General features: G+C 58.1%; 1 protein-coding gene across 2 annotated transcripts in view; it reads left to right on the forward strand.

Moving 5' to 3' along the window:
- Kcnh2 (potassium voltage-gated channel subfamily H member 2) overlaps nt 1-20,176 on the forward strand; it is a 31,868-nt gene extending 11,692 nt beyond the window's left edge. The window contains exons 3-15 of one of the 2 annotated variants that reach the window (XM_026379797.2): nt 5,774-5,938; nt 7,001-7,444; nt 8,040-8,251; nt 12,502-12,930; nt 13,504-13,891; nt 14,249-14,448; nt 14,921-15,173; nt 16,389-16,582; nt 16,884-16,983; nt 17,424-17,696; nt 17,779-17,965; nt 18,271-18,448; nt 19,729-20,176. In XM_026379797.2, coding sequence (XP_026235582.2) covers nt 5,774-5,938; nt 7,001-7,444; nt 8,040-8,251; nt 12,502-12,930; nt 13,504-13,891; nt 14,249-14,448; nt 14,921-15,173; nt 16,389-16,582; nt 16,884-16,983; nt 17,424-17,696; nt 17,779-17,965; nt 18,271-18,448; nt 19,729-19,878 — 3,173 coding nt within the window. In that variant the 3' untranslated portion in view covers nt 19,879-20,176. Of the gene's footprint in view, nt 1-5,773; nt 5,939-7,000; nt 7,445-8,039; nt 8,252-9,639; nt 10,047-12,501; nt 12,931-13,503; nt 13,892-14,248; nt 14,449-14,920; nt 15,174-16,388; nt 16,583-16,883; nt 16,984-17,423; nt 17,697-17,778; nt 17,966-18,270; nt 18,449-19,728 lie in introns of those variants that run through there. The other variant, XM_026379798.2, reaches the window with a different exon arrangement.
- The last annotated feature ends 4,244 nt before the right edge of the window (nt 20,177-24,420 follow it).

The raw sequence follows: 24,420 nt of genomic DNA on the forward strand, positions 1-24,420 counted from the left end.
TGATTTCCCATGGTGGTTCTGTCTGCTGTCCAGACCTAGGACAGGGGCTTCTGTGGCTTTGAGACAGACAAATTCTGTCCTGAAAGGATGGTCTGTGTCCCTGGATCTGGAAGGGAGGTGAGAAAATAGGGACATGGCTTGTCCACACCTGCCATAACTGTTACCACCCCTGAGGCCACTAGTAGTCCTTCCAGGCTGATCACCCAGTACCTCCCCTGAAGAGGGTTTTCCTGGCCTCAGGCCCTGACTCTTGGCTGGGGAGAAGCTCTCCCCAGAATCTAGCCTGTGATGATCTCCTGTGTAAGAGGTGTGGTTTTGGACATGTTCCTAGAGAGAAGCAACCTTGTAGGCCAGGTGGAGCAGTCAGGATAACCCCTACAGAGGGGTCCAGGAAGCACCATGGGGAGTTGGAGGAAGAGGGAGCAGGAGGGGAGAGGAAGCTGGGGGTGGCAGGGTGCTGAGGTGGCCACTAGAACTGTGAGTGGAGCCCCCGAGCAGCTTCCCAGGTCAGGGTGACCTTGTCTCACCTTCCCGGGGCTTCTTGGCAGGAGGGCAGGAGGTATGACTCCTGGTTCTTACCACATGAGGTTGTGGCTGGAGAGGCGGGGTGGCACCAGGAGACTGGCAGCAGAGCAGGCTTCAGCTTTCCTGGGCAGAGCTGGCCTCTTGAGGTATTGTAGTGGTGGTAGAGACTGCTCAGCTGTGCCACGGACTGCAGGTTTGGTGGCAGGTGGAGATGATATGATGGCAGGGGCTCTTGGCCCCATTCAGACAATCACTGGCAGGGTCTGGCCGGAAGTGCAGGTGGAGGGTTCTGTCTAGGGGTGCTGCTTCTGTGGCAGGCAGGCCTGGCTGGAGCCCCCCAAGCGTTCCTCAGATCCTGGACTCAAGAGCTGTCTCTGTCTCTGATACACACATGCTCTGTTATACATCTGTGCACACACATGCACACGCATTCACACATACGTACACACATGCACACACATGTGTGCACACATACTAATTTACTGGCCCTTCAGACTCCCCTACTCTGTCCCCTGGGTCTGCAACGTCCCTAGCCTTCCCTGGGCCCCCTGGCTGCCCACGAAGAGTGGTGTTAGTGACATGGTGGCCACTGGCCAGGAGCAGCTCCCGCTGCATTGTCCTGTCGCCGCCACCGGGCTAAATATAACCTGACACTGCACAGCCCTGGGTGGCTGCTCGGGAGACAGCCTCTGCCTGGGGCGGGGGACAGGGCTGACGGCAGCCCCAGCCTCCTGCCCTCAGTGTGACTTTGGACCCATTCTGGGCATAGCTCTTCCTGCTCGGAGCGTGGCAGGGAGGCAGCCAGGGTGAGGATGCTGGAGGTCACCTTCCCTGCAGGGACCCGCCACCAGGCCTAGTTATGGCTCTGGATGTTTTCACAAGGCCATCTGTCATCTCATCTGGCACCCAGGGAGGGAATCACTTGTCCCTGTGGAACCCACAGGGAGTCTAATCTCAGAGGTGGGTGACCTGCCCATAGTCATACAGCCAATGAGGGGGAGGGCAAGAGCCCCGGTCTCCTGATGGCCAGGACAGAGAGCTTAGCTCCCCAGGGCTCCCCTGCCATCTGGTTTGTCTCCTCCTCCTCTTCCGTCTTGTTCTGTGTGCTGAACTGTGGTCCTTTTGAACACTGGCTCACGAGGGCAGGCCCCAGGACTGTCTTGTGGTCATGTTGCTCCGAACGCTTCACCTGTACATCCTCAGGGATGTCCGTGAGGTTGTGAAGGAGCCACGAGGATACTGATTTACAGAGGCCTCAGCCAAGAACTGACCTCAGGAACTTGCCCAAGGCCACTCAGGTCATCTACAGGCCTCCTCTTCCCTGCCTGGCGCTGCCCTGAGAGATAAGGCCTGGCCCCTGATAAAGCCACGTGTGGCTCCCCTTGGGGCCTGGCTTGGGCCAGTGGTGTCTAGAGGTGGAAATCGGGTTTTGGACACTGGGTGGAGCCCTGACGTGGGAGGGTTTGGATGCGGGGCCCGGACAGTTGCCTCCCCCAGGTATACTCCCAAGTAGGAGTTGGCCCCAAATGAAAGCAAGCTAGGTGTTGTGCCCTGAGTGATGGGGATCTTCATGGAATCAAGATGAGCTGTTTCTGCCACATGTGGATGCATCCAGAACTGCTCCTTCCCCAGGGTTCCTCCTGCTGCCCCGTCCCCACTCAGTGACCTGCAGTGAGCCACATGTCCTCTGAAGTCCTACTGAGAGTGCCTGCTGTGCCTCACCCTGGCCAGCAGGGCCAAAGGCACCTAGGGTTTAGGTATAAAGAGCAGCCTCCCCTTTCCTTGTCTCTATCCCCAGGGAGGCCCGTGGGGTGGAGGCAGGCCTGGGTTGGGCGGGGAGGCTTCACTTGAGGTGAGGTCTCTGCAGCTGTGCTGGGGCTGGGGGTTGGAGGAGGGGTGGTGGGATGTGTCTTGTCATCAGCCACATAAGTCATGCTGGCCCCAGGGTCTGCTCCATGGCCGAGACCCATCTGCTCGCCTCCTTCTCTTCCTTCTCCAGTCTGTGGAGCCCTCTTTGAGCCAGGCTCCCAGCCACATGGATCTTATGTCATTGTATCCCTCCAGCTCTGTGGGGGGGGGGTCTGTGTTGCAGGCGAGCACCCTGGGACTCCGCAGTATGTGACAAGCTCAGTGTCCTAACGCGATGGGCAAAGGCTATCTGACCTCCCAGCTGTCCCCCTTCCCAGCTGTCCCACACCCTTCAGGCTGCCCGCTCCTTCCCTGAGAGCTGAAGGCTCGGCTGCCTTTGGAGTGTGGGCCGTGCCTGCCACAGAGTGGCTCTTGGCGGAACTGCACCTTGCCCAGCCAGGCCTTGTGGCCCTTCCTGTGGCCACCTCTGCCTTGGGTAAGCTGAGCCACTGGTGGGAGACAGGGTGACTTGGAAGGAGAGGGGAGAAGAGTGGTGGGCTGGAGGCCTGGGGCTGGGTGGGCACTGGGGCCAGGGAGTAGGCAAGACTGTTGAGTATGCCCTGCCAGCCATGCTCCCTCGGTGCAGCGTGGACGCTGCCTCTCAAGGTGGCTTCTCTGCTGGGAAGTTGAGCATCTTAATGCCCACAGACTTCTGTTTGCTTTGTGCTACTGCCCAGCTCCAGCTCCTACCTCTAGCCTGGCTGACCTCCCTGTCCCCCATACTGCTAGTCAGTGGGGTCTAGCCAGCAGGCCAAGCTGAAGAGCTTGGGGGGGTGATGTGGCAGCTCAAGGAAGACTGGCCAACCTGGCAGGTGGGACAGTGCCTTCGAGATGCCAGATCTACTCAGCCCCTAGAGTTCTTTCCTTCCATCCCCATCCCCATCCCCATCCCCATCCCCATCCCTGTCCCCATCTGTGTCCCCTTCAGCCATCAAGCAGGGCCAGGGTTCATGTGTTTGGAATAACTAGATCTTTGACTGGATTATTTGAAAGGAAAAATTTCTTGAATGTCAACACAGGGAGGGGGCTGTGAGGATTCTGTGTGAGGGTGTCTGGCATGGGAGGGAGGCTTATGTTGGAAAGGGGAGGGTGATTGTGAGATGCCAAGGTCCTGGGCTAGGTAGGCCTTAGAATGCAGAGCTGGCTTCTTTTGCTGAGTAGCCTGGACTGACATGGGAATGGGGTTCTGAGGACTCAAGGCCAGTGTTTCTGGGGCCTTGTCTTGGGGACAGAGACCCCAATCTTTCTGGAAGGGTTGGGGCCATCTTCCATGTTCCAGACTCTAGACCTCTCTGAGACGGGTTTCCTGGTGAGGGCCATCAATCAGGGCCTGGATCACTGGGGTGCCCAGGGTGGATTCTGGGGTCTCCAGGGCTGAGGTTTCCTGGTCGCTGGCCTCTCCTGAGTCCTGAGGAGGCCAGTCTCTATTCAGACCGCTGCCGGCCATCACCATATTAGGGCATAAACTCCAGGCGGACTGTCTGGGTGCCAAATGGTCTCCAGCTGGGCCCAGCCCCCTGCAGCTCCAATACCACAGCTCTATGTCAGAGGCCGGAGGTCAGGGGACAAGAGCAGCTGCAGGAGGGAGACCCACACAGAGCCCCTGAGCTCAGGTCCCTTGTGCAGAGCCTGGGATGCGGTGAGTGGAAGGGCTGTCGGGTGGCGCAGAGGTTTCCTGACCAGCTCCCCCTGGGTTCAGCTCTTACCTCGGCACCGTCCTGTGAAGTTGGTCTCAGAAGACCTTTTCCACTAGAGGACCCCGTGGCTGATTCTAGACCAGTGCTAGAATCCCTGGGCTGCTTCAGTGCCAGCCTCATCTCCTGCCTGTCGGCGCTGAACCCAGCCAGCATCTTAAAGGAGCCAGGCCCTTCCACCCAGTCTGCTCGCCACAGCCAGCTCTGCTCCCCGCCTCCCCACACTCAGCCCCCCAGGCCTGGCTGGAGGCCTCCAGCACTGCTTCAAGTCCCTGCCCCGCCCTCTCACATCACCACTGCCATTACAGGGGGGAGTGAGGGGGAGGGTCAGAGGGAAGGGAGACTAGCCCGAGGAAGCTCTTGGAAATAGAGGTGAGCATGAGGGACAGCTGAGGCTGGGTCACTAGAGACGGGATGGTACCACGTGACTCATCACCCCTCACTTCTTCTCCATTGGTGACCACCTCCTCCATGTCACCGTTGCCTGGCTACTGACACTGTGAGCCAGCACTGGCTCCCAAGATGTGTTATGCCAGATGCCAGGCCCCACAGAGGCAATGTGGACACTGGGAGGCAGAGAAGACCAGTGGACAGATAGGAAAGGACTCCACTCACCTCAGGAAGAGGAGGAGCTGAGGAGCATGCCTGGGACCTGGGCAGAGCTGAGATGAGGCTAGAACTCAGTGGTCTCTTTCAGAGATCAGTGGGGTGGGGCCCAGGTGTGCCATAGGAGCCCAGATGGAGGGGTGAGCTGACCTGGCCCAGTAAAGAGGCTCTGTGGACAGAGACAGAGAGGGAGAAAATCAAGAACACAAAGAAAGTTAAGATGAAAGAGCTAGAAGTTTATTAGTTTATTTCTACCATGTCACAGGAAAGTACTTTTGTGAAATACAAGGTGGCATGCTTAGATACCGTGGCAATGCCAAATAGCTGTAAAGGTCTTGAAACTCTTCCTTTCAACGTCTCTACTTATCTCATTGTGGACTGACAACGGCTGGGAGCTAATCTAGAGGGAACAGAGACAGGGACACATAGCCATGGTCAACTGTGGTGTTCAGTGCATGCCAGACCTGGCCCCAAGCTCTCAGCACGTGCCAACTTATTTAATCTTTGCAACCAGTGAGAAAAGAATCATTATAATCCCTACTTTATAAGTGAGGAAAACGAGGCACAGGGATGTTAAATAACTTAAGAAGAATGCAGACGTCATTAAGCTGCAGAAGTGGGATCTGAGCCCAGAGATTCTGGGCCTAAAGCCGGTGGACTTGACCACGAGGCAACACTGCCTTGAATGAGAAAAAAGCAAAGATACATTGAGAGGACAGGAAAACTGAGGTGGAAGTATGGAGGAAGAAATGATCATAAGCCAGTGATAAAAAATACACATAGGGAAGGAGGGTAAGAGAAAGAATCTAGGCAAGGAGGGAAAGATGTACCCAGGAAGCTGGGACAGATACAGTGAGGGATGGAGCCCAGACTGGCAGGGTGCATGATGGGGGCAGGAATGCTGGAGGGGAGCGGGGGAGTTGTGGGTGGGGCTGCAGGGGAGGCAGAAATGGATGGACCCTTTGGGTCTGGAGTCCATCCTGGCTGGCTCTGTGCCCTGTGCACTTGGTGTCATGTGGCATATTCTCCCCACCCTGCAGGGAGCTGCTTCCTGTGTCTGGTGGATGTGGTGCCTGTGAAGAACGAGGATGGGGCTGTCATCATGTTCATCCTCAACTTTGAGGTGGTGATGGAGAAGGACATGGTGGGGTCCCCGGCACGTGACACCAATCACCGGGGCCCCCCCACCAGCTGGCTGGCTCCCGGTAAGTGAGCCCTGTCCGGAGTACGTAGTCTTGCTTCTCTGGGCTCTGAGCTGCACGAGGCCAGTGCTCCGCAGGAACAGAGGGAGTGTGAGAACCCCAGGGAGTGGCCTGGTCCTGCCTGGCCCAGAATCAGTAGACAGGGCTCAGGATCACGCGTCCTTGGGTCAAGACAGCACCTGTTTTTCAGCCTTTCCTGCTGGGTTCCTACCCCACACCACTAAGGACTGGTCTTTTCTGTCCTGAGCTATTCTGGGATGGAGACTCACCCTTCCTTGATGGCCCTGGCCACCTGGGAGTAGATACCTCTGCTCATTTGAAAGCTGTGTCTCAGGGACTCAGTTTCTCTCTCTCTCTCTCTCTCTCTCTCTCTCTCTCTCTCTCTCTCTCTCTCTGTGGATTTTCTGTCCTGTGGTCCTTTTTGATCCTGGACTGGCCAAGTTCCCCTAAGTGGCCCTGCTAATGGAAGAGAGGATGTGAGGGAATTCTCTCCTTGGTTAGAGACAAGACATCTTCACCTCTTTCCCTGGGTCACCCAAAACCTCCGATCCCTGTCACCCAGGACGACCTCTTTGGGATTAATTTAAAAATCTCCCTAGAGTCAGGCACAAGCATTCATCTCTTTGTTTCTCAAGCTCTAAAACAACAACAGTAATGACTCTGGTCCTGCAGATGCCAGCTGCCAGGGTATGGGAGAGAGCAGCTGGCATCACTCCCTACCCAAGTTGGGCCCAGCACTGACTATGACCTCTAGAGGGTCACTCTAGGCCTCGATGCCTGATTTTCCTCATCCCTACAATGAGGAGGATAGTCCCTTCCAGGGCAGTAGAGAGAATTAGGGAGGACTTATGGAGTCGGCCTAGAAGTGAGGCTAGCAATAGCAGTTGATTAAGATTAGCCTTGGGTAGATTACCTGATTTTTTGGGAATTGAGTTCTGTGCCTGGGGCTGGGGATGGAGGGCTGTTAGGTCCCTAGTTCCTCGAGGTGGGGACTCCAGCTCCTGGAGGCCTGGCCTCCTCCAGGTGGCTGGCATCCTGGGGCCACAGGCCTCTCTTCTCCCACAGGTCGGGCCAAGACCTTCCGCCTGAAGCTGCCTGCACTGCTGGCGCTGACCACTCGGGAGTCTGCTGGGCGGCCGGGCAGTGCGGGCAGTGTGGGTGCCCCCGGAGCTGTGGTGGTGGATGTGGACCTCACGCCTGCGGCACCCAGCAGCGAATCACTGGCCCTGGACGAGGTGTCGGCCATGGACAACCATGTGGTGGGGCTTGGGCCGGCTGAGGAGCGGCGTGCACTGGTGGGCCCGGGCTCACCTACGGTCAGTGCACCTGGCCCACACACATCCCCGAGGGCCCACAGCCTCAACCCTGAGGCTTCAGGCTCCAGCTGCAGCCTGGCCCGGACGCGCTCCCGAGAGAGCTGTGCCAGTGTGCGCCGTGCATCTTCGGCTGACGACATCGAGGCCATGCGCGCAGGGGCCCTGCCCCCACCACCGCGCCATGCCAGCACGGGTGAGGCAGGCCCAGCAAGTTGCCCCACCTAGAGGTCTGCGCCCTTCCCGACCCACCAGGCCTACAAGCCCAGGCCCTCCGCCTCTTCCCTCTCCCCTGCGTCCTGGGTGCCAGGGAGCCTGGGAGATGGAAATCCCATTAAGCACTTATTTAATCTCATTAAGTGGCCTTTTACTCTATTAAATGTCCATTCATCCCGTTATACTCTTCCACTCCCAGAGCCCTTGCTGGCTCACGGGTCCGCTGTCCCAGGACCTCCTGGAGCAGGGATGGCTGTGGTTGGAGGGGCAGCAGAGGCCTGGAGGCTCTTGACACCACTGGCTTTCCGGCAGGCCCCAGGGCCTACTGAGCAGACTCTCTTCGCCCTCATTTGGCCTTCGTTTCATAACTGCATTTCCTTTTTAAAATGGGGAGGGGATCTGGTCCTGGTTTGTTTCTGTGACTTTGGTCTCCTGATCTGACCCCATTGGCTCATGCCCCCCATGGCCCTGGCCTGAGGAGGGCTTGGTCTTCACTCTGGTCTCAGTGCCCATGGCCTGACTGCCTGTCAGCCCCTGGCCCACCCACCTGACCTGACTTTGCCTCTCCACCCCAGGGGCCATGCACCCCCTGCGCAGTGGCCTGCTTAACTCCACCTCAGACTCGGACCTCGTGCGCTACCGCACCATTAGCAAGATTCCCCAAATCACCCTCAACTTTGTGGACCTCAAGGGAGACCCCTTCCTGGCCTCGCCCACCAGTGACCGGGAGATCATAGCACCCAAGATAAAGGAGCGGACCCACAATGTCACTGAGAAGGTCACCCAGGTAGGGCTGCGGTCAAGAGGTCGGGGGACGGGGGCCAGTCAGTGAGAGCCCCTGAAGTGGGGCCACCCAGGGGGCTGGTGGAGGGGAGATGCTCCAGAGCTCGGGCAGGAGAGGAAACAGTCCAAAAGGTCCTGGAGAGAGGGAGACTGCAGATACGGAGGGTATGGCTTGAGGGTGGACAGGGCATTGAGGCAGGGGACATGAGAGGGCCGGGTGGGTGGGAGAAAGTAGCCTCAAGGATGTGAAGGGTCTGGCTACAGGATATGTGTGAAGTTGGTTCCGGGGGCAAGCAACAGGAGGAGGCTTCAAATTAGAGGAAGCCACAGAGGTCAAGGTGCGGAGGTTCCTGATTATTCTGAAGTGAGGTGATGCCCCAGGTGGCGGTGGGGGCTGGTGGTGTGAGGATGGTCTGGAGGGGTCCGCTATGTCTCCATGGCATGGGAGAGGTGGGTGTCCTTCTCATGTGGGTGAGGGAGGGGGTGGTGGTGGGTGCAAAGATAGGGAAGGTTCAAGTCCCTGAACCCTGGACCAGAGGAGACCACTTGTCTTTGGGGCTTTGACCTATATGACCCTGTTGGCAGGGCCAGTCTAGCTTTCGTTCCCTCCTGGCAGCAAGGTGGTCTACTACACCCCCAGTGCCTCGTCTACCCCAACCCTTCTTCACATCATGGCTTTGGGGATTTGGGCACCAGGAGTGTAATCTCTGCAGTGAGCGAGAAGCCCAGAACAGTGGGGGACCCCTTTTCCTCAGGCCCCTTCCATAGCAGCTGCCCAGTTGGCCTGTGTGAAGGAGCTGCCCTGCTCTGGCCTCCCTTGGCCAGCCTCCTGCTGCCTCTGGCTCTCTGGGTCTCTGCCAGGTCTCCAGCCCCTTGGCCTTGACTCTAGAACATTCCCCCACACCCCAGGCCCTTATCTGGCTGCCTACCTCTTTGCCCCTCCGGTTCCTGCCTCTCTCTCTCTCTCTCAATTCCCACCGGGTCCCTGGCATCGGCCCTGCCCTGGGCCTGATGCAGGTGCCTGCGTCTTGTGGATCTGCGTGTCTTGTCTGAATGTGTCTGTGTGTTGTGCCCCTGCCAGTCGCCGGGTGTCTCTCCATCTCTGGGTGTCTCTTTCTGACTCTGGCTGGCTCGGCACTGGACTGGCGGGGCGGGGGTGTTGGGGAGACCATTAATCTGTGGTGACAGGCCAGGCTGCTGGATGAGGGGGAGGGGCATGGGCTGCGGAGCGGCTGCAGCAGGAGCTGGGAGCAGGCTGCGGGGGAGGGGGCCGCTGGCCTGGCACGGGGTGGAGGGGCGGGCACGGGCAGGGCGGGGGAGCCCAGTGTGGCGGGGTGGGGGTGGGGACCTGGGAAAAGGAGGGGCCGGCCTGAGGAGCAGCGGTGGGAACCGCAGCTGCTGGGCTGGCGGCAGGCGGGCAGAGCGAGCGCAGCACCCTGGCAGCGAGGCCCACACCAGGGGCTATGAGCAGTATGAGCCAGGCAGACTGCAGCCCACGATCACTGCCCAGGTGACCCCAGCCCTGGGGCCCAGCCCCAACCACCCTGGCTTCATGCCAGAGGTGGCCCTGGCTGCCAGTTGGCCAACCTCCGGGGCACAGCCTGGGCTGGGACTGCTGCTGGGGTGCAAGTAAGGCACTGGTTGGGCCCTTGGGCCCCAGGGCATGCAGGCTGGGGGGAGTCAAGTCCTCCATGGCAGCCCCAGCAGGGAAGGCGAGCAGGACAGGGGCTCTGCGGCCCAGGGCCCAGAAAGGCCGGGTGAGGCGGGCCGTGCGCATCTCCAGCCTGGTGGCCCAGGAGGTAGGTGACCCGGGCCCCTCCTCCTCTTTCCAGGGCTGGGACACTGAGGCAGGTGCTGGCAAGTGGGGAGAAGTGCAGAGGGCTCCAACTCAGGCTGGGGAGATACCTCCTGAGAAGTCGGGTGGTTTGGGGAGCCATGGAGTCTGAGGCCCTGCCCACCACCGAGCTCCTGCCCACCCTGGCCTGTGGGGTTTGTGTTCCCAGTGTTTCCCTGACTGGAGGGCCCCCTCCTGTGGTTTCTGTGACCCACAGTCTTCTACCTCAAAATGTGAAGGGAGGAGAGAAAGACAACAGGAATCAGATGGGGCCCAGAGAGGGTGGTGGGGAGATCTGGGGAGGCAAAGGAGCCAGCAGGCAGGGACAGTGAGAGGCTGGCGGGCACAGCAGGCCTGGCACGCAGGTGCGGAGCTTCCTTGCTCTGCGGGAATGGCCCCTGTGACAGGGAGGGGAGGCTTGCTGAGCTTTCAGGGGTTCTGGAGGCTGGAGTCTGAGGAGGGCAGAGGCTGGAGGCCACTGGGTGGGTTGTGAGGACATGCTGGGCTGAGAACTGGCTCATCTTTTCAGGGGCAGCCTAGGCCATGGTCCTCCAAGCTGTTGGTTACTTCCTGGGAACTGTCTCTCTACTCCCAGTGGCTTTCTTATCCCTTGTGAATCCCACTACTGCCACCACCATTCCTGGCCCTGCCCGCCCCTGCCCGCCCCTGCCTGCCCCTGCCCGCCCCTGCCTGCCCCTGCCTGGGCTCTTATGACCCTCTTACCTGGGGGGCAGGTACAGGTGGGATTCTTCCCCCACAGATGAGGACCCAGGGTTTGGTCAGTGTTCTACAGGACAACAGGTCAAGGGGATGACAAACCTGGCCCCAGGCCATGTGGGAAGCTAGTGACGCAGAGCTGGGACTGGCCCTCAGGCCGATGAGGTTGGCTGTTCCAGACCTTGCATCCTGGGCTTGCTGCACATGCATGTGTGCACTGGGGCTGTGGGCAGACTTGGGGGCAGGATCACTGCTGTTAGGGGTCGACCAGCACAACCAACTTCCCTGGCACAGGACCCACCTCCAGGCACAGGGAGGAGTCCTATTCAGGGCAGCTACCTCCTTCTGCCCTTTTCCTGTGGGGTTCAGTTCCTTTCTTTCAGTTCCCACTTGGGCCCTGAAAGGCACCACACCATACACATTTACCCTTTGCCTTAAGGAACAGCCCACTTAGTCTGAAGGCAGGGCAGAAATGGGATTCTGGAGGCCTGTCCACAGACTCCTCCCCTGCCCCAGGCCTTATTAGCTGCTGCCCCTGTACCCCCAGTCTGGTGCCTCTGTGTCCATCCCAGGATGGCCCAAGCCCTAACTATGACCCATCTAACCTTTTGGTTATTTATGGGTGTTTTCCAACCTGTCCTTTGTGTAGGTGGGCCCCAGGGATCCCCTCTTGCTAATGAATGGGATTTTTTTGGGACACCTCCCAGCCTAGACATGGTTGTCCCAGGAACTCAGTGCTTCTGGGAGCAGGGCCAGCAGCTCTGTGGGCTGGTTGAGGCCTTGGGTCTGGCTGCCCAGGGAGTGCAGGGTCCGGGGTGGGAGGGTGAAGGCAGGGTGTCTTGGGTTGAGTCAGATATCTGTGAGAGCATTCTGGAGAGCAGGGGTAGGACAGAGGAACACACAGAGGCTTCTGAAACAACATGGGAAAGCTAGTCTGAGCGCTCCCTAGTTTGGTCTGGGAGAAAGTGTCACGACTGCTGCCACCTGGTGTGAGTTGTGGGCCCACCTCTGCCTGACTGTTGAGTGAATGCCTGTGTAGGCTGTGCATGCTGCTCCTAAGTGACCCTGGTGTGCATGCCCCTCTGTATTTTGTGCCCCAGCTCCTCTGGGCCTGGCTGTGTCCTCTGTATCCTTTTGTAAGAGTAGGGGAGCCTGCCCTGGGGCTAGGAGAGTGGGAGGTGGAAACATCTTGGTTCTCCCTGCCACTGAGGGCAAGGGGCCTGAGGCTGGGTGGCTGGTGTCTTTAGGCCAGTGGCAAATATGGGCCTGGTAGGACAAGTGTCCAGAGCCTGTCTCTGGAACTGCAGTGCTGGGAGCTGGAGTCCTTGGAACATTTTCCTGGACTGACACAGTGCGTATGTGCGGTGTGTGACTGCATGGTGCCAGTTGCTGTCTGACAGTCTGGTCTGCATTGGTTGTGGGGAGCAGTACTGAGCTTTACTGCCCAGTGCCCTGAATTATGGGAATTGAGAGAACTGTGTGGAGCCAACTGTTCTGTGTGGCATTTGGGAAATTGTAGTGCCCAGGTCTGGGGGGTGGTGAGTACCTATGGCTGCTTGGCTGTGGGTTGGGCATTCTGATGGAAATGTTTCTGGTCTTCCTTCCTTACCCTGTTTGGCTCTGGCAGGGATGTCACTAGCTGTCACTCAGGAGGTTCCATGGCCTATCTTCGTCCTTCACCTGCACCTTCCCTACCATTCCAGGTCCTGTCTCTGGGTGCTGACGTGCTGCCGGAATATAAGCTGCAGGCACCACGCATCCACCGCTGGACCATCCTGCACTACAGCCCCTTCAAGGCCGTGTGGGACTGGCTCATCCTGCTGCTGGTCATCTACACAGCTGTCTTCACACCGTACTCGGCTGCCTTCCTGTTGAAGGAGACTGAAGAGGGTTCCCAGGCCCCGGACTGTGGTTACGCCTGCCAGCCATTGGCTGTGGTGGACCTTATTGTGGATATCATGTTCATCGTGGACATCCTCATCAACTTCCGCACCACCTATGTCAATGCCAACGAGGAGGTGGTCAGCCACCCCGGCCGCATCGCTGTCCACTACTTCAAGGGCTGGTTTCTCATTGACATGGTGGCCGCCATCCCCTTTGACTTGCTCATCTTTGGCTCTGGCTCTGAGGAGGTGGGGTCGATAGGGAGGCAGAGAGAGGGAGGAGAGGCCAGGAGGGCATGAGGGGGTGTAGAGATGCTGTGGGAGGTGGGGGGGGCTTGAAGACGGAGGAGGGGGAGAAGAGGAGAAATGGCCGTCATAGGCAAGGGGGTATCTGAACAAATCCATTCTTGTGCCTCCTTTCCATATGGGCTGCCCAAAGGGCTTTAGGGGACCAGAGGGGACTCTTTTTTTGTAATTTGTCCACCCAAAGTACAGTTTTCTAACACTTCCAGTGCCCTGGAAGCTAGTGGGAGGCACCTTTGGGTGACTGTTGGACCTTCCGGAGCCCCTGTTTCTTAATTCTCATTATGGGAATGTGACCAGTGTGTCCTAAAGAATGCCCAAAGATTAATGAGACAGTGCTGGGAGCAGCGTAGGAGGCGCTTCCTACAAGTGGCTTCGGTTATTAGAAAGGTTCTGGGAGGATGTCTTTGGCGAGTTTACTTCCAGTACCCTCTCCAAGGGCCACAATGCCCTTCCCCCACCCCACCTCCGCCTCCTTATTTGCTCCCACACTGAATATCTACCCCGCATCTTCCTCAGCTGATTGGGCTGCTGAAGACTGCGCGGCTGCTGCGGCTGGTTCGCGTGGCGCGGAAGCTGGACCGCTACTCGGAGTACGGGGCGGCCGTGCTCTTCCTGCTCATGTGCACCTTCGCGCTCATTGCGCACTGGCTGGCCTGCATCTGGTACGCCATCGGCAACATGGAGCAGCCGCACATGGACTCGCGCATCGGCTGGTTGCACAACCTGGGCGACCAGATCGGCAAGCCCTACAACAGCAGTGGCCTGGGTGGCCCCTCCATCAAGGACAAGTACGTCACAGCGCTCTACTTCACCTTCAGCAGCCTCACCAGCGTGGGCTTCGGCAACGTCTCTCCAAATACTAACTCGGAGAAAATCTTCTCCATCTGCGTCATGCTCATTGGCTGTGAGTGTACCTAGGGGCGGGGCTGGGGGCTGGGTCGGGGTGCTGGTCGTGGGTGGCGGGGTGGTGGGGTGGTGGGGTGGAAAGAAGAGAGGCGGTTAGAGCTCCTCGCCCCTTGCCCCGCCCCCACTTAGATACTCCAGGGCCCACCACCATGACATGGTTTGGAGTCTGGGAATCAGGGCAGGAAATGCTGAAGGATGGCGTGTGTTTGAGCATGTTTATATCCACTCTCAGACTGAGACGTGACCGGACCGCGGGTGTCGTGTCGTTGACCTGGTGCAGGGCCTGAGCAGAGGGTCCCCGTGGGAGGGCGGGGTCCCTGCGGATGCTGACGGCCCCACTCACCCACGCCCCCAGCCCTCATGTATGCCAGCATCTTCGGCAACGTGTCTGCCATCATCCAGCGGCTGTACTCGGGCACCGCCCGCTACCACACACAGATGCTCCGGGTGCGGGAGTTCATCCGCTTTCACCAGATTCCTAACCCGCTGCGTCAGCGCCTAGAGGAATACTTCCAGCACGCCTGGTCCTACACCAACGGCATCGACATGAACGCGGTGAGGCGCCAGTAGCTGATGGCGGGAACCTCTTGGTGCAGCAAGCCTATCTCCAATGTACCCAATCAGTGCGAAGAGGGACCCTGAGAAACAGGTGGCTTCCTTTTTCTCAGGAGGAAACTCAAGCTCACAGAGCTCCTTTATTGGAGACCCCTCCCACTGGGTCAAGTGCTGAGCCCTTAGGCCATTTATATAGAGGAGGGCTACAGCTGAAATCCTGCTAGAGCTGAAAGCAGGCATTGGTCTCTACACTTGCACAGGAGAAAGTGGAGGTCTGGAGACCAAGGGTGCCCATCCAGAGGTGGTGCAGCTGGAGTAGGAGCCCAGGTGCTTCCCTCGACACTGGACCTCTGAGGCTCTGGGAAGCATCCTGATCTCTGGGTCCTAGAGGAGACAGAAGTGTGGGGCAGTGGACTGGGGAGTGGTTGGGGTCCCAGGAGAGGGTGTCTTGAGTGGTCTCACCTGTCCTCAGGTGCTGAAAGGTTTCCCCGAGTGCCTGCAGGCTGACATCTGCCTGCACCTGAACCGGTCACTGCTGCAGCACTGCAAGCCCTTCCGCGGGGCCACCAAGGGCTGCCTGAGGGCTCTGGCCATGAAGTTCAAGACCACACATGCACCACCAGGAGATACGCTGGTGCACGCTGGGGACCTGCTCACGGCGCTCTACTTCATCTCCCGTGGTTCTATTGAAATCCTGCGGGGCGATGTCGTTGTGGCCATCTTGGGTATGTGGTGGGGGCATTGAATAGGAAATGCCAGCTGTAGCCTAGAGGGGCCTCAGCCCTCTGAAAATGCAGTCACGGAGGCTGTGGACCCAGGGCTGATGGCCCTTTAATTCACCCAACTCCGGCCCTCTTAGCTGGGCGGTGGGGAGGAACCCCCCCTGGGGGTCAAGCTGCTGAAATAAAGTCGGATCAAATTTAAATCCTCCCAGGTGAGCAGTGGAGGGAGACGTGCCCAGCTAGAGACCACATTAGTGATTCCATGCAATATAGCTCCCGCACCCCTACCCAGCCTGTGCACATGGATAGTTGTGCCTGGCCACTGGGGACTTCTTGCCCTGGTGTGTTCTTTTCTTGGTGCTGTACACCTTAGGGGAAGATGCACCAGACTCTTGACCATGGCTTACAGTAGAAAATTTTAAGATTTTTATTTCTCAGCTCAGCACAAACATATACACCCAGTCAATAAACATACACCCCACACAACTAAATCAAAGTTTCACTACACGTCACTACATGTAGTACATTCCGACTTTTTCTGTTCTATGCTGTGTTATGGTATGCTATCCTCTTTTCTTTTTTCTTTTTTTTTCAAACCAGGGATTGAACTCTGGGGCACTTGACCACTGAGCCACATTCCCAGCGTATTTTGTATTTTGTTTAGAGACAGGGTCTCAGTGAGTTGCTTCACACCTCACTAAAGCTGAGGCTGGCTTTGAACTCGAAATCCTCCTATCTCAGCCACCCGAGCCGATGGGATTACAGGCGTGCGCCACTGCACCTGGCCCTATTTTTTTTCAGTTAAAAAAAAAAAATGCTGGTCCCGATTCACTACTGTGTTCTCATCTATGGCTTGAAGAGCATTGCTTATAAGGGTGCAGTGTTTGGCTAGGAGGGTGTTTGGGACATGGAGGCTTAGGGCTAGAAGTGGGGTTACAACCCAAAGAAGTTAAGGCCACAGGCAGAGCTGGAGTATCCCAGGTGGGCCTTTTGGCTGGGTCCTAGTTGTTGGGAGACCCAAAATTCCTGGCCCCTTTTCCCTCAGGCATTGAGGCCACTTGGCCCTGTCCTGCCTGCTGGGAGTTGGGGAGGGAGGACTGGCTGATGCTTCCCCTGGCTATGTAGCTGGGGGCAGGCTGAAATGCCCCGAAGGAGGGTACCGGCCTCCTCCTGATGCTGGCCCGGTGGGCTGAAAACTCTGTCCTCTCTGGCCTCCAGGGAAAAATGACATCTTTGGAGAGCCTCTGAACCTGTATGCACGGCCTGGCAAGTCCAATGGGGACGTGCGGGCCCTTACCTACTGTGACCTGCATAAAATCCATCGGGACGACCTGCTAGAGGTGCTGGATATGTACCCTGAGTTCTCAGACCACTTCTGGTCTAGCCTGGAGATCACCTTCAACCTGCGGGATGTAAGTTGGCCATCTCCAGCTACCCCGAGAAGAGCTGCCTTCTCCCAGTTGGGGGCTGTACCTTCACTCTGTGACCTCGAGTGTGCTGCTTCTCCCCCTCCATTTCCCTGTCTGTCCAGGGTTATCACAGGTTATGAAATCCAGCTTCAGCTCTTGTCCCTGGGAAGAATCCTAAAGGAGGGGGGCATTTCCTTCAGCAGGAGCGCTGAGCCCCACCTCCTCTATGTTGATGAGGGGCCTTGACCCGACCTGGGTGAGGCTGGAGGGCAGAGGAAGGCCCTGACACCATTCTTGGTTCCAGACCAACATGATCCCCGGCTCCCCTGGCAGCGCGGAGTTAGAGGGCGGTTTCAACCGGCAACGCAAGCGCAAGCTGTCCTTCCGCAGGCGCACCGACAAGGGTGAGACAGGGAGGGGAGCGCGGCCGCGAGTGTCTACTCTGTCCAGGCCCCTCACACCTTCCCGTTCCTTACGCAGTGTGCCCACTCCGCCCCCTGACTGTTCGAACGCTGCCATCCTTAAAGGCGCGCTTGAGCCGCCAGCTCCCCTGCGAGTGCTCTCACCTCAGACCCCCCACCTTGAACTGATGGGCAGGGACACCGCAGGACAAAGGAGGCGAGGGGCCAGCCTTGGGGAAGGTCCCTCAGAGCCCCGCCCAGGGGTGCCGTTTCCGTGTGGGAGTTAGTGTGATTGACAGTGGTCAGGGGGAGACCCCAAAAGGCAGCTCGGCCCAGCCCTGGCTTGGCCCTTTTCCGGGATGGCTTCTATTCCTGTTTCCATCCCTGCCGCCCGCTGCTCTTCCCTTCTCTCCCCTCTCTGAAGTCCGTTCCGTTTCCCACAGACGCGGAGCAGCCAGGGGAGATGTCGGCCTTGGGGCCTGGCCGGGCCGGGGCAGGGCAGAGTGGCCGCGGCCGGCCCGGGGAGTCCTGGGGGGAGAGCCCATCCAGTGGCCCCTCGAGCCCTGAGAGCAGTGAGGATGAGGAACCAGGTCGCAGCTCCAGCCCCCTCCGCCTGGTGCCCTTCTCCAGTCCCAGGCCCCCTGGAGAGCCACTGGGTGGGGAGCCCCTGACGGAGGACCGGGAGAAGAGCAGTGACACCTGCAACCCTCTTTCAGGTAGGGGCGGGGCCAGGGGGGCCGCGCGAAGGGCGGGGGCGTGGCCTTTCTTCCCGGCCTCACCCCTACTCTCTGGCTCCAGGCGCCTTCTCTGGGGTGTCCAACATTTTCAGCTTTTGGGGGGACAGCCGGGGCCGCCAGTACCAGGAATTGCCTCGCTGCCCCGCCCCCACCCCCAGCCTCCTCAACATCCCTCTGTCCAGCCCCAGCCGGCGGCCCCGGGGTGATGTGGAGAGCAGGCTGGACGCGCTCCAGCGGCAGCTCAACAGGTGAGTTGGCATGCCTGGAGAGGGTAGGGGTGGGCTGCACCATATGGGAATACAGGAGCTGTTCTGTGGGGTGCTGGCCATGTTGTGGGCTAAAGGGCGCTTGCTCAGTCCAGGCCTGTCTGTGGGTCCAGGCAGCCCGACCCTCTCTACTCAGAGCTGAGCCAGGGCTGCGACACCCAGAGTGGAGAGGGACCTTGGGGTTGACCCTGCCCCCAAGGCAGTCCTGAAGTCAACAATGGTGTCTCTAGTGAACATCTCCCCACCCCCCATGGCCACAAGTTTGCCCTCCCTACTTCTTGCTCCAGGCTGGAGACCCGGCTGAGTGCAGACATGGCCACTGTCCTGCAGCTGCTACAGAGGCAGATGACACTGGTCCCACCTGCCTACAGTGCTGTGACCACCCCGGGGCCTGGTCCCACTTCCACCTCCCCTTTGCTGCCTGTGGGCCCCATCCCCACCCTCACCCTGGACTCGCTTTCTCAGGTGAGTTCCCAGCCCTTCTCCCATAGCACCCAGTCCTAGTCCTGCAGTTCTACCCTGACTTGCCACCCTTCCTGCTAGGCCTCGGGCCCAGCCTCCCCCATCCTATTCCTGTCTTCTCTGGGGTGGTTCCTCTCTTCTGTCCCACCAAGAGGCTGGAGAGAACAAGACAGGAGGTAGACAGCTGGGAGCAGGGAAGCAGAGCCTGAGCGGCACAGGCTCTCCTGGCATTGTCTGAAGGGCCAGGTCTCACTGAGGAGCCTGAGTCTGTGTGCCAGTGTGTCCCGGGTCCCTGCTGTGGTGACATATCCCCAGTCTTACATCTGGCCTCTTAGCTCTTTGCTCTAGCCATGCTACAGCACCCTCTTTGAAGACTTCTGGCATTTCCATGGTACTGAGGCCAAGCCCCTGGGCCAGGACTTCCTGGGCCTACATCTATCTCCTTCTGCTGGAGGTTGTCCTCAGATGCCCTTTGTCCTCTCCTAGAGGATCTGTGTGTTTCTGGCCTTCTAAAGGACAACTGTGTTGGGCCTCCCTGCACCAGTTCCTGAGGGTGGAGCAGGGGGCTCCTCTGGTTCCCAGAGGCAGCTTGGGATCTGCCTCCTCCCCCCACCTGGCATGGCTCCCCCTCCCATATGCTGCCTGCTCCTGTTTGCAGACACCAGGGCCCACGTCAGCAAATGTGCCAGTCTCCCTTCACAGCCTCCCCCGCAGGGATCTCACCAGCACACTCGTCAGCACCCACAAACCCCTCCCGCCTGCCCTGGCGTTCTCCCTGGCCTTCAGTTGCCTGGCCGCCAGCCTGCCTCTGTTTCTAGGTCCGCAGAGTTCTTTCCAGAATTGCAGAAAGAAACCTCATCTCTCTTTCTGTCCTAGCTCCTGTCCCAACTCAGGGACTCCTAATTCCAGATTGGGTTTGGATCCAGAGTCCCATTCCCTGGGGAAGGAAGAGGCTGTGTCCTTCCTTGGCTGTGTCTCTTCCCTGGCTGGGCAGCGAGGCCCTCTGTCAGGTGGAAGTCCCTCAGCTCCTCCCAGCTGCCTCTGTTCCCTTGGCTTTTGCCTTTAGAGGCCTTTCTCTACTTCCAACCACAGTGTGTGTCCCTTTGCTGTCCCTGTCCTGCTGTCTGCGTGGCTCTTCTCTTTGTCCCCTTCAGGCCCCTCTTTGTGCGCCTGACGGGAGCTTCAGGGCTTCTTGACCTCTGTAGCCTGAATTCTCTTGGCCCTCTCCACCTCCTTCCTTCTCCGTGTCCTGCCTGGCTGCTCACACTCCGTCGTCTTTGCAGGTTTCCCAGTTCATGGCGTTCGAGGAGCTTCCTCCGGGAGTCCCAGAGCTTCCCCAAGAAGGCCCCACTCGTCGCCTCTCCCTGCCGGGCCAGCTGGGGGCCCTCACCTCCCAGCCTCTGCACAGACATGGCTCAGACCCGGGCAGTTAGTGGGGCCGCCTAGTACAGATGTGTGGCTCACCCAGGGTTCAGGGCCCCGCCTGGGCCGCTCCCCTCGGAGGCCCTGCCCAGGAGGCCCTGGCCGCGGAGGGGAGAGGACGGTGAAGGAGCAGCTCCTCCCTGCCCTTGGGACCATCTCCTCCTGAAGTCCCCTGGGCCCCACTGGGAGGGGCAGGGGCAGGGCCGGGCAGTGGACAGGGGGTCTGTGGTCCCCCCACTGCCCTGGGGGCATTAGCTGGTCTAACTGCCCGGAGGCACCCGGCCCTGGGCCTTAGGCACCTCAAGGACTTTTCTGCTATTTACTGCTCTTATTGTTAAGGATAATAATTAAGGATCATATGAATAATTAATGAAGATGCTGATGACTATGAATAATAAATGATTATCCTGAGGAGACTCCAGTGGTGCTGGGAGGGTGCAGGTGTCGCCTCCAATCTATGTGTATGCTCCTGTTCTGGACACACTGGCCTCTGTGTTGGGACCAGGGCCTGCGGGGCTCCCTGAATCTCCAGGTGTGCCTGTGGTAGGGCTGCCCCGGGGCTTGAAACAGGTCATCTTCAGGGCTTCCCCTGTATGGATTCAGGATAGCAAAGAACCAAGTGACTGCTGTGAGTTTAGAGGTCGTCCCCTGGGATCCAGCCTCTCATGGCCATATTGCTTTCCTGAGGGGCACAGTGCCTCCCAAAGCAGACCCCACATCGATGCAGCCATAATAGTTAATAGGCTAGCCCCATACTGACCCTGAGTCTGGCCTTCCCCTACTCTCAATTTGGTCTCATTTTGACCCTTTATAAATGGGTGTCTCATATCCTAGTCTGGATACGCTGGCTTTCCCTGACCAGAGCTCACCTGTCTGGCTGTAGATGGGCCTCACCTTGATCACCTGACTCTTGATCACAAGAAGAGCTGCCTAATGAGGGTAGAAGTTTCAGGGTGACTCATCTCATTATTGGGGAACAAGTCAAAGCACATATTCTGGGGACAGCAAAGAGTCGCCCAGGCCCCATGTGCAGGAATATGTGTGCACATACGCTGCTAGGCTTGTGAGCACACCCAGCCTCTGGAGGGGCCATTAGCTGTGGTGGGCTCTGCCCAGGCAGGCTGCTCATAGGGAGGGTGCTCCCGAAGGCCTCGAGAGCCCAGGGCAGTCCTCACAAAAGCCCTACCACCCCTGACCCTTTGAAGGCAAGTATGGCCATTCTCACTGACTGTGCCTGAAGCGGGTGGGGTGTTGGCTTCAAAATCCTGGAAGGTTTTCCCAGTGTCCAGACAGAAGAGAGGGAGTCCCACTCTGACCAGACCTGGTAGGACCTAGGTCAGATGGAGAGAAGGAGACCTGTGACTCAGAGTTGGAGAGGGATGATATGGATCAGGCAGAAAGGGTGGCTTTGGGCTTCAGGATCTTCAGTTATACGTGAGTGTGTGTATGTATGTGTGTGTGCACACATGTACACAGATGTGCATGTGATAGCAGGCATCTGCTTGTGGATGGGCCTTCTTGGTGGGTGTGAGGGTGGGGATGGTCTGGCTGTAGGGCTGGTGGCCTAGTTACAGTGTCAGTAGCATGTGGCTCTGCTCGTGGACCATGGAACCAGGGTGGGAGACAGCTGGGGCAGCAGCTGTCTGACCATGAGCAGTAGAGGTACAAGGAAAGCTTGATGCTCATCGTGTGCGGGCTCCCCTCTTCCTGGCCCTGTCACACCTTGTTATCAGATGCCTTTATCCTTAGAGTGTCCTCCTGATCTTGGGAGCTCAGCTTAGTTCATGTCACTCGGGGTACAGGAGTGGGGTGGCGCCTGTCCAGTGAGCCTGCTGGTGTTCATGGACCCAAGGAGGAGGGGAGGGAGAGCCTCTGGAACCCTCTAGGTTGGTTATTTCTTTGGGGGAACCATGCACATGCTGCAGTCAACCACTTGCCACCTGGTAGGGGTACTTCCTGGGCTGTGGGGCCTGGTGTGGACGATGGTGTATGTAGGGAATGAATGTGTGCCTGTGCGTGCAGGGCAGGGTCTATACCCAGAATGGGGACTAGGCCAGGCAGAGGGGAACCTGCAAAATTTGTCTCCCATGGGATCCCACAGACATCCAGGGGTCAGTTGCTCAGTCTGGATGGAGGATTTGCCAATACAGCCTGTGCCAGGTCCCTGCCAGGAGCTGCTTGCCAGGTTGGAGTGTGGGTGGTGGGCACCAATCACAGTGGCTCCATTTACCAGATGGTTGTTACCTGGTGCACTACAGTGAGATGCTCTGCTCTTGTGGTATTAGTGCCCACCACTGCAAAAGTGGGTATCACTGGTCCATGTAGGAGTCAGGCTCCAGATGGCTTGGTGACCTGCTGGGCTTCTGCTGCCAGCAGGGACTAGGTGTGTCTGACTCTCATATTCTCCTCCTGGCCCCCCCTCACCCCTGCACTGCTCCGTCCTAAGGCACACACCCACTAGTAGACCTGCCTCCTTCCTCCACCCCAGCCACAGGAACTTTGGTGTGCTGAGAGCAGGCAGGTCTCTACTCTCCTGCAGGGCTGGATGTCTGCCTGCTGGGGGACTGTCATCTGGAGCTGAGGGTTCTCTCAAACCAAGAGAGCTGGAGGGTGGGGTGGGAGCTGGAGGGGGTTGCTGCAGGCAAGGAAAGGGATTCGTATGGCTGCCAATGCCTGGGGGAAGCCTGGAGCAATGCCCAGAGCTGGTGCACCATCGGGGACGGGGAGCCAAAGCCTGCTGCCTCATCCATCTCCACCTCTGTATTCAAAGTTTTAGGAGCAGGGAGGCCCCAGAGTGCCTCCCAGTCTTGTGACGCAGCCACTGCCACCTGCCCAGGTGCAAGCTTGCCTCCAGCACCTGTCCTTACCTGGACTCCCATCCCTGCACAGTCAGGTGCGGCTGCTCTCACATTTCATTGGCAAACAGCAGAAAGTGATATTCGGAGCACACCCCTGTGGCCAGCGTTATTCCATCTGCCTGGAAACAAAGCCTTCATGTCCTCCCAAGCAGCCACAGCTCCAGAGTGGAGCTGGAATGTGAACCCGGGTGCTCTGAGTCACAGACCTGTGGCTTAACCCTTAGGCACACTGCTGCTCTTGCTACAGGGACAGTGACTAGAAGAATTTAACACATTCCTGGAATTTCTAGAAACTTCTATCCCCTGTAGACTTTTGTGGCTTCTACTCCTTTGCCCACAACACTCTGTGCCTAATTTCTGCTGTCCCCAGGTAAATTTGGCTCAGGTGACTCTTCTGGGAAGCCCTTGGAGACTCTCCTCCCTCTGGCAGGAGCCACTCTGGGCTGCTGCCATACCCTTGCCCTACGGTGGATTGCCGAGTCTGTAGGGTGAGCCAGCTCCATGCCAGGCAGTGAGCTGCTCATGGGCCAGTACTATGTGGCTGTCCCTGTCCTTGTCTCTCCAGCACCAAGAGCAGTAGCTCCCACAGTGCAGACTCTCAGGGATTTACCAAGTGAGCAGCTCCGGGTTTTGGTAGTAATGAGCAGTAAAATCTTAGGCATTAAAAGGAGCTGAATGCTAATCTCCAGGGCAGAAGGACCCTCCCTGCCCCACTACTGCCCAGCTGGGGACCGTGTCTTCCTCTGCAGGCAGGCCTGGAATGTGAGGGCTGAGAAAGGGGTTCTGTTTTTTTTTTTTTTTTCACTTTCTGAATTTCTGATGTTGATAAGCAGACATGGGGTTTGGCAGTCAAGGGATGGCCTCTAGGGACTTGCATTTGGTCACATCTTCTACCCTGTGCTGTTGGTCCTTTCCTAAGTTACAATTAAAGAACTTGCTTGGTGCCCTCTGGGGTTGGACTTCTCAGGGCATCTTGAAGCACAGCTGGGCTCACCATTTCTTGGGTGATGCATCTTCAGTCTGGTCCTACCTCCAGGGCAGGCCCTGCACCTGGCTACCTCCCTGCCCATATTGCATGAACAGATGAACTGGAGCATTGCCAGGTCCTGAAGGGACAGGTGGCTGTCTCCTTGCCTGTAGGACAAAGCCCTCCATGTCGCTGGGCACAGAGATTCTCACCTTTCCAGATGCGCCTGCTCTTCTGCCTCCTCTGCCACAAACTCTCTGCTCCAGTGAGCTTTCTTCAGGTTTGCTATGCTTTCGTGGTCCTTGAATCAGCCTAGACTTTCCTTCTTCTTCTGATGCAAACATCCTCCTTATTGTTCTGGAGAGACCCTCCCACCCTCAGGTTCTGGCTCAGAGGTCACCTCTGAGTACTTCTCCAGCCTTCTCAGTTTTCCTCAAATAGCTCTTGGCTCACATCTTTGTGATGGCCCTCACCACACCCTACCATTTTCTTGTCTGTCTTCCAAAGAGAGGAAGGCTGAGTGCTGGTCCTCTGTGCCTCTCTTCCCAGCCCCGTGTCCAGCACAGTGCCTGGCACCCGCACGGCTGCTGGAAACACAACCACGAAACCCTGATAGAGTTTTGACTTAAAATGGAGAGATGTCACTTGGCCCGAATTTGTGGGGTTAAGACTTGCTTCTCTCTTTGGAGGTCACCCCTTGATTGTGGCTTCTCTGCCCCCACCCCTGC

The sequence above is a fragment of the Urocitellus parryii genome, chromosome 3 (assembly GCF_045843805.1).
Source record: "Urocitellus parryii isolate mUroPar1 chromosome 3, mUroPar1.hap1, whole genome shotgun sequence".
Lineage (NCBI taxonomy): Eukaryota > Metazoa > Chordata > Mammalia > Rodentia > Sciuridae > Urocitellus > Urocitellus parryii.